Genomic DNA, 8,826 nt, shown 5'->3' on the forward strand with positions numbered 1-8,826 from the left:
GAATATCTTTTCGTATAGCCAAGTGGCCACTGAAGCACTTCTTTCTTTTCTTTTTCTACCTCTGTTTGATTTCAACTAGTGGTGGACGGGAGGAGAGAGCTATCCTATATCTCTGATCAATACAAAAATAACCCTAATACGCAAAAATTACCAAAATTTACCATTTGAAGACCAAGCAGAGTGTTTTAGATTGTAAGCGGGTTTCACTGTATGTGCAAGTTCCCGCTGTACCTTAAATATAAACCTTCTTTTTGCTTATCTCAAAGCTGTAGATATTAGAGACGGGACTAAGCTGGTTTTAGTCGTTTCGCCTTCCACTTGAATCGTTATATTTAATTAAAGTACATTGAGGGGCTATTCGCACGATACGAGTAAATACAAGTACACACATGGAACGTAGATAACAAGAAGGGACAACTCTTTATAATTGTAGCGAAAGTGCGCAACAGGGGCGTGCCTTCCTTTTTGCCCTAGTACGTTTTTTGATTGGATGAAAAGAGAAGGCATGCCCCTGTTGCGCACTTTCGCAACAATTATAACGAGTTGTCCCTTCTTATTATCTACGTTCTGTGGTACACATTCGATATTATTAGTTCGATACCAAGTAACTTTGTTATCGACTCTTCTGAACCAAGTACTAAGTAGGTATCGAAAAAAAACTTTTATTCGTTGCAGTTTTGCAGAACGTTTGTTTTCTTTTCAGAAACTCTAGAACTATTGAAAAGCTTTCAGTCTGGAACAGACAGGAGCTGAATAAGGTATGTATGTAAGGCTCCCGTACCACTGATTGTTAAGATTTTGCCATTTACGTAGCTAAGGTCCAAAAATTGTGTACCCTGTTTCCTTGTCTTCTATACAAGTAATAAAATTGTGAAAGGTCGATGTCTGTACATTAACGATATTAAGGAAAAAATTTTAACAGGTCTTTATAAGAGCAACTGAAGCCAAATCAAACAAGAAGCGTGGTATCTCCAGTACATACTGAATTTTGATACTGCATATCACTGAGAATATTTACGGTGCAGTACCGAAATCGATGCGTATTTACATTAGTGTGGTCCAAAAATGAATGTGAAAAAGTAAAGTCAGACCTTTTATGCTCTCACCCCTTATGATTGTTCTATATGGAAAACATATACATACCCTTATTTTTTATTTTGAAATCAAAAAATATTTAGAGGTCGCTCAAAGCGCTCAAAGTTTTCCATGTATTTTATACATATAAGAATAAAACAACTTTTCGTAGAAATCATATAGAATTCGTGAAAATCTATATTTTTCGATCGGAAAACTCTGTTTCTCTTCTGGAGACCCCCAATAATAATAACCAACTGTTTATTTAACCATATTTTTATAGTAACTTTATTTTATAGGTCCGCTAAAAACTGCCAAAAGTCCGAATAAATGCAATGGGGTGACCAATAAAAAACCTTTATTATTAAAAAATGGTTAATTATACAATCGGCTATTAGCTTTGGAAGTCTCCTGAAGAGAACCTGAGTTTTCCGATCCAAAAATATTGATTTTCAAAAGTTCTAAAAGTTGTTTTTACTACATATAAAATACGATAACGATCCTATATAACATCAAAAGCAAATCACGAAAATTTGGTTAAGAATTATAGTGCACACTTTCTTCTTTTGTGTCTAGTATTTTTTTTTTTTTAGGTTGGTCCAAAAAAATCATAATAAAGAAAGAAACCAATGTAGGTATTTAAATAAGAGAAAACAAAAAATGTTGTTAAAAAGACTATCTTCTCTTTGACGTACGTCAAATGTTAAGTAGAAGTTGGAACTTGTATGACTGCCCATTGATAGCTTGGTTATATAGCTCAAGAAATAATATTTTTCAAGATATTTTTATCAAAATTGATAAATATGACAATTGACCAGTTTTGTTACACAAATACTCCCACGACCACAGGCAAAAATATTGTCTATGTACAATTTGTCATTTTGTTTGCTATACATACGTTTTATCGGTGCACTTGCACAACATTAGCATGCGCAAAAGCTCCGCATTGATTATGCGAAAGCGAATGCGAATGTTAAAATTAGTGCGGAAGCTCCGCGTTTGTGAATGCGAATGCGAATATTCGCAACAACCTTGATGCATACTACATACATACATATGCATCTATCTCATTTCTTCTTAATAGCGTTGCCAAAAGACTCTTGCGGTATTTCCATAGCAAGCAGTACGTCTTTGGTCTTTGCTTTTGAATTTTATAATAGGCAAGTTCGAATAACCTATAGGTTCCAACTATATCACGATCCACACTCAATCGAATATTCATGCCATACGTTACTTCAGGTATGTTTTTTTACGTCATCGTTGTGCTACATTGTTTTTGAAAACGCCACATCACTACAGTACATATCAAACTGTTGTAAACAATCGTTCACCATCTACCAACACAGCGACGCAAAGCACTGCCAGCTGGCAGAACTGACTCGTTGCGCTTCAAATTCAAAGCGCTACAGCAGCAACATGTCCCGAAACTCCGACTTGGCAGTGCTGATAGAACAAGAAATTATAAATAAAATACAAAGCAACGAGCAGCTGTGAATTGAAACGACGAACATAAAACGAATGATAAACGAAGGCAAAGAACAGGTAGAAGCAGAAATCGGGCATTTTCAAGCAAAAAGCAAGCGCTAAAATCGAAGTAATTTGCCAGTGCGTGCAAGCGAGCAGAATTATCGAAATACTTTGCACAAAGCCACAAATTCACTAACATTTACATATATGCGTGCTTGTTTATATTACATACATGCATACATAAGCAACAAAGCAATCCGGCAGAGCATTTGGCAACTGTGGCCGTATCGTAGCGTCGCTTATCTGTCAGTTTGACACAACCAAAACACATTTTAGCTATTGTGGAATTTGTTGGGTCCATTGCTGCTTGTGTACAAAAGTGTTTGTGGAAATTTATTGCAAATAACAATTGTGCATGGGGAAAGTTTGCTTGCTTTATATTCGCGTGTGATAGCCAACAGTGTTTTGTTGCTAGTAACTTTCACGCAAACATAAAATCGGTTCGGTGTTTAGTGTATTTTCTGCTTGTTTAAGCTGGTCGCGATGAACAACCCAGTCAAGCATGATGCAAATGTTCGTTTGTGCCGCGCCGTACAAAAACATCCGTGTCTTTACGATCGCTCGGATGAGAATTACGATAAACGAGATGCCTACGATTTCGCCTGGGATGAAATTGCCGGAGATTGTTTGGACACAGGTGAGTGGTGCACGGGCGGAGGGTGTACAACAAGTACGAGTTATGATGTTGCCAGATAGATATGATATCGGGTGCGTGCAGTAATGTCAGAGTTGCCACTCTGTGGCAATTTCGCATGTGAAATATATTTTTGTAGGTATATGTAGGCATCTCACTTGTGGAAAATAGCATCAAATAAAGTACAGAGGGTCAATTCCCGTTCTGCGTTATCGTGAAATGAAGTGGAAAGTATAAAATTAACACCGAAATAAATGCGTGTGAAGGTGTTATTTTTATCACTTCACGATAACGCAGAACGGGTATTAAGAACAAGGCTCTGCGAAGTTGCCAGTCGTTAGATTATTTCACGCTAATTCCGATAAAAGCGTGTTACAGCCAATTTTGCACACAAAAAAATCAATATATGTATTCCCGAAACTATGGACCAAATATAGTAAAGCTGCATTTTTAGATTTTCTTACTGAGCGTCAGGATTTTTTAAAAGACTTTGATATTTGAAAATATGATTAGGTACTTCAAAAAATTATTTAAAAAATCAGTGCAGCTTTGAAAAGCACTAGGATATTAAATTTAAAAAAAATTCTGTAGCATTAAAACAGACTAAATTTTTTGGTATTGAAAATGTTCTTTAAAAATTTTATCCTTGAATATACTTGAAATTGTGCAATACCTGCCTGAAAAAATTAGGATATAGGAAGCACGTTGGATTAAAGTCACGTTAGATTAAAAGGTCACAATATTGTTGGTTTATATTTTCCGGTTAAAAGAGTGTTGCTTTTGTTTTAGAGGAAAATTGAAAAAATTATCAGGAACCCAGAAAAAAACAAAATGTAATTAATAACGATTATTTTCTGAGCACACAGATTTACAAAAATCACGATTATTTAACAAGAAAAAAAAAACTACAAACACAATTGATTTCTAAGATAACATAAAACTCGGTAAAAAATAATAAAAAATATTTAGGGAGTTCACAAGGTGTTGTATACTGTCGTACTGTTGTATGTCATAAACTTTAAACGGCTAAAACTATATTTAAGGAAATCTCAAGCTAACATACAAGTTTTATTATGAAATTTCACACAATAAAAAAATAGTTGGTGCTGATTTCAAGTCAAGTAAAAACTTTACAACATACAACAATACGACAAGTACGACACCTTGTGAACCACCCAATTATTTTTTGTTATAAAAGTTATAACTGTTCTTTGCTATTTATTACATATTAAACGCTATAACTGTCTGAAAATTATAGCAGAAGTTTCAAAAAACCTAAAATCGTCCATATTCAAATTTTAAATTTAATTACATAATTTTAGTGTTTCAATTGGCCGGTTATCATAAATAACTAAACATGCCACTTCCAAATTATTTATTATCAAAAATTATTTTTTGAACGATATTATATTTATTTTATATAATCTAGAAACGCAAGATTTCATACAGGCTATTAGACACTTATAAATATGTACTTACATAAACATTTAATTTAATAATAACTTAAAGCTAGATTTCATTAAAGAAAAATCAATCGCACAAGGGTTTGAGAGCAAGTTAAATTCTTTCATAGCTATTAGAAGGGGAGAGTTAGAAGCATAAGCTCTTCTTACTCGTTCCAGAAAAAAATTATGATTTCGAGGTTCCTAATGGAAATATTGAAGTGAATACGCCCAAGTAGATAAGGAGAATCAATTGAACCGCTTATTATATCAAATATAAATGTGAGCGAAAGAATAATTCGCCTACTGTTTAACGAGTTTTTGAATCGTCGAATGAACAAACAAATACCGCATCGGATGTTATATTCGAACCCTTAAAATTAATTTACGAGAAAAAGAAAAATGACAAGAAAACAACAGGCATGGACACTCCGAACACGCCACAAAGTACCACCAGGACAAAAATCACCGACTTTTACCTACCTGCAGGCAAAAACCATACATAGGCAACATAACGGATGTTAATATCGAGACAGCGAACCTACCAACCTATTACCTGCTTCTGAAATAAAAAAGGACACCATGGCATTTCTAATAATTAATCATCGACGAAAATCACATTACCTAAGATAAATGAACATAAATTAAGGACAAAAACTCGAACCAGACAGAACGAAAAATGACACTGAAGATGGCACAATGCCGAAACCGGTTTGTCTGCAAACCAAACTTGACAAGGGATGACGGAAATTCGTTCCAAAGTAAATCATCTTACCACCCTGTCGGAAAAATCAACCAACACCAAGGTTAGAAGTCTTTACTAAGCCGAGTTCTTTCCCCGATTATCTCAAATTCTTCCAAAAATTTTCTGATATCACACGCCTTCGATGGGCTGTGCGAACTAATGAATACGTTCAGCCGCTCGTTGGCGACTGTAAAACGATGTTTCCACCAAGGCATATTTAATAAGGTACACAGAAGTGACAGCTAGCTCGAACTCTCATTAATTAACCCTTTGCGCTGCGAGGGCTATGTTTGCTACAAATTAGCATCAATTAAAATGCATCATGGTGAAATTATACCAGGTGTAGTAATAAGAGCAAGACAAAAGATTTGACACTCTCTTATTTGAAAATTTGCCTTTAAAAATTTGTATACGATAACCGAATTTCAGGAAATTAAAGCGAGAAAGCTGTTTTATTATTTCACCACGGAAACGCATCAGCATAAATACATACATATGTATGTATATATGTATACTAATTTTAAGAATTAGTTCAATATTACCTTTAAAGAATTTTAACCGCATTCTCATCTTATATGCACATGTACATATGGACAGAAACGAATATCTCATAAAGGAAACCACGTAATTAAATGAAATAATTTTTTTATGAAACTGCCTTAAACATTTTTTTGTTTTCATTCGCCCTATGTTTTTGCGAGTTTATTTTCTTATTTAAATATTTAATTCTAAAAAACAACCGGCACTTATAAAAAAATGATTTAATGTTTTCTTCTCATGCGTATGCATGTATATCAGTGTAAATCTACGTCCTGACGTGGCTATGTGGGCATAATATTGTAAGAAAATATTTATTTCTTGCAGACTTACTCAGTTCTGATCTTTCTTGTGCTTCAGGCATTTCAGGCACAGGAACCTTCCAGGGCATGGGAACTGCACTTGGTATAAACGCTTGCGCTTATCAATCCTGCCTGCATCAATCTTCCAATCGAACACCGCAGCGGTTCTCCCAACGAAGTCTTCTAACTTCGTAACTAGGCGCCTTAAAGCTCGTAGCTCCTGCTCCTTTTGCCAAAACGTGAGCAAGAAAGGAAGAAGAAAAAATGTTGCAAGGAAAATGTAAACAAGTTGCACCAGTGTGACGTCATGCAAACAACGATTCTGTCAAATTCGTTAAGAGCGGAATAGCGGTCCGAGATCGGCGCAACCTTTGTATTCTCTCAATCGTGTTTTATGTATCTATAAATGGATGTGGTCGAAAAACAAAAAAAAAAATTGCACAATTCAAAACTATCTCTTAGTAAGCAATTGAATTTTTTTGTGAAAAATAGAAAATAGTAACTTTAAAAGGGGTAAAAGCTATTCATCATTTGACAATATAGTCGTTGTTCAAAAGAGAGAAACTAAAATTCCAAACTAAAAATGCTATTATAATGAATCCATTAAAATTATTGTAACAAGAGTTTTAATAATAAATTTGTTGAAAAAATATTTTCGCGGCACTGTTTGATATGGAAAGTAAATAAATTTGAATACTCTCCTTAACATTTTTTCTTTCATTCTTTTCTAGCATCTCTATGAATATGCGCCAATTAGTCTTACTTAATATTTATATTAGTCACGCCAGAAATTTCACAATTCTAACAACTAACGCGTATCTAAAGATGTATGAAAAATAAGAGAATAGAGTTCTCAGAATCGACTCTCGATCGATTCCGAAAATTTAGAATCGATTCGCTAAAATCGATTACTTCAAAAAAATCTTCGATTCTGGAGGGGAATCGGAATCGAATTTCCCATCCCTAATTCAGATCCAATCACCATGCGAATCACGAAAAAATTGTTGTCTTCTCTAAGTGTTATCGAAAACAGCTGTCAAAACACATAGAACACACACATCACCACCATTTCAAACATTAACCATGCTTTGATAACCTACGTCTGCGAAACGTTAAAAGAATCGCTTCGTTAAAACTATTGATTTAGCTTTTTTTCCATCGTTGAAATCCAAAATAAACAACACAGTAAATAACAGTAAGCAGAGAACAAGAAACAGAGGTGTTAAGTGAATTACGAATGTGTCGTGTAAACAGGGTAATTCGGCGTTCGTAATTGAGTGAGCGAACAACGTAATTTGGTTGTTGTGGAACCGCTGTTTAAAGACCCAGGATTTGTCCTGATTTTAGGCAAATTTCTCTGGTGTCCTGATCCACACTTAACTTAAGTCTGGTTTTTTAATGAAGGTCAATGCAGACACCCATTTCATTTTGGCAGATTTTTGCTATAAAAAAGTAAGTGCGCCTGGGCCACACTGGAGAAGTGAAACTTACGTTACATACATATCTATTTTGTCTCATAACCAATATACATATATACATACATACATAGTTACATACATCTGCTTTTGCTTAAGGTCATATTTTTGTCNACATATCTATTTTGTCTCATAACCAATATACATATATACATACATACATACATACATCTGCTTTTGCTTAAGGTCATATTTTTGTATTTTTCTTATCTAGATCCCTCCCTCTACCCCTGTTCATTCTTATTACATTTATGTTATTCTGTTGTCCTTTATCTTCATTTTAATCTTTATACTCTATCGAAAACAAAACCGATAGTAACATCCAATAAAATATCGATAAAAAAAGGATAAAAATATCGATAACGAAATCGATGAAAAATATGATGAAAATTTCGATAGCAAAATCTATTAGAAATTCGATAAAAATATCCATAAAAATATCCATAACAAAATCGATAAAAATATCCATAACAAAATCGATAAACATCTATAGCAAAATCGATAAATATCGATAACAAAATCGATAAATATCAATAAAAAAACGATCAATATCGATAACAAAATCGATAAATATCGATAACAAAATCGGTAACAAAGTCGATAACAAAATCGATAAAAATATCCATAACAAAATCGATAAAAAAATCGATAAATATATCCATAACAAAAATGATAAATATCGATAACAAATCCATAACAAAATCGATAAATATCAATAGCAAAATTGATAACAAATTCCATAACAAAATCGATAAAAAATATCGCTAACAAAATGGTTATAAATATCGATTACAAAATCGATAACAAATCGATAAAAATATCGATAACAAAATCGATAAAAATATCGGTAACAGGATCGATAAAAATAAATCGATAAAATCGATATCTGTAAGTTCCGAAAATATCGATAGCAAAATTGATAACAAAATTGATAAAAAATATCGATAAAAATATCTATAACAAAACCCGTAAAAATATCGATTATTTTATCTAAGAATCCCGAAAATCTCTAAAATCCCAAAATAGTTCCCAAATTGAGTTTCTATATCCTTTCCTCTTTAATTACCTTTATTTTAATCTTTATTCCCCT

General features: G+C 33.5%; 1 protein-coding gene across 1 annotated transcript in view; it reads left to right on the forward strand.

Moving 5' to 3' along the window:
• Positions 1 to 2,916: 2,916 nt before the first annotated feature.
• stwl (stonewall) overlaps positions 2,917 to 8,826 on the forward strand; it is an 11,035-nt gene continuing 5,125 nt past the window's right edge. Inside the window, exon 1 of the mRNA XM_017633805.1 lies at positions 2,917 to 3,238. Within this exon, the coding sequence (XP_017489294.1) occupies positions 3,085 to 3,238 (154 nt within the window). The 5' untranslated portion in view covers positions 2,917 to 3,084. The remainder of the gene's footprint in view (positions 3,239 to 8,826) is intronic.

This window comes from Rhagoletis zephyria, unplaced genomic scaffold (genome assembly GCF_001687245.7).
Source record: "Rhagoletis zephyria isolate East Lansing unplaced genomic scaffold, Rhagoletis_zephyria_1.1 Rzeph_scaffold_12268, whole genome shotgun sequence".
Taxonomy (NCBI): Eukaryota; Metazoa; Arthropoda; class Insecta; order Diptera; family Tephritidae; genus Rhagoletis; species Rhagoletis zephyria.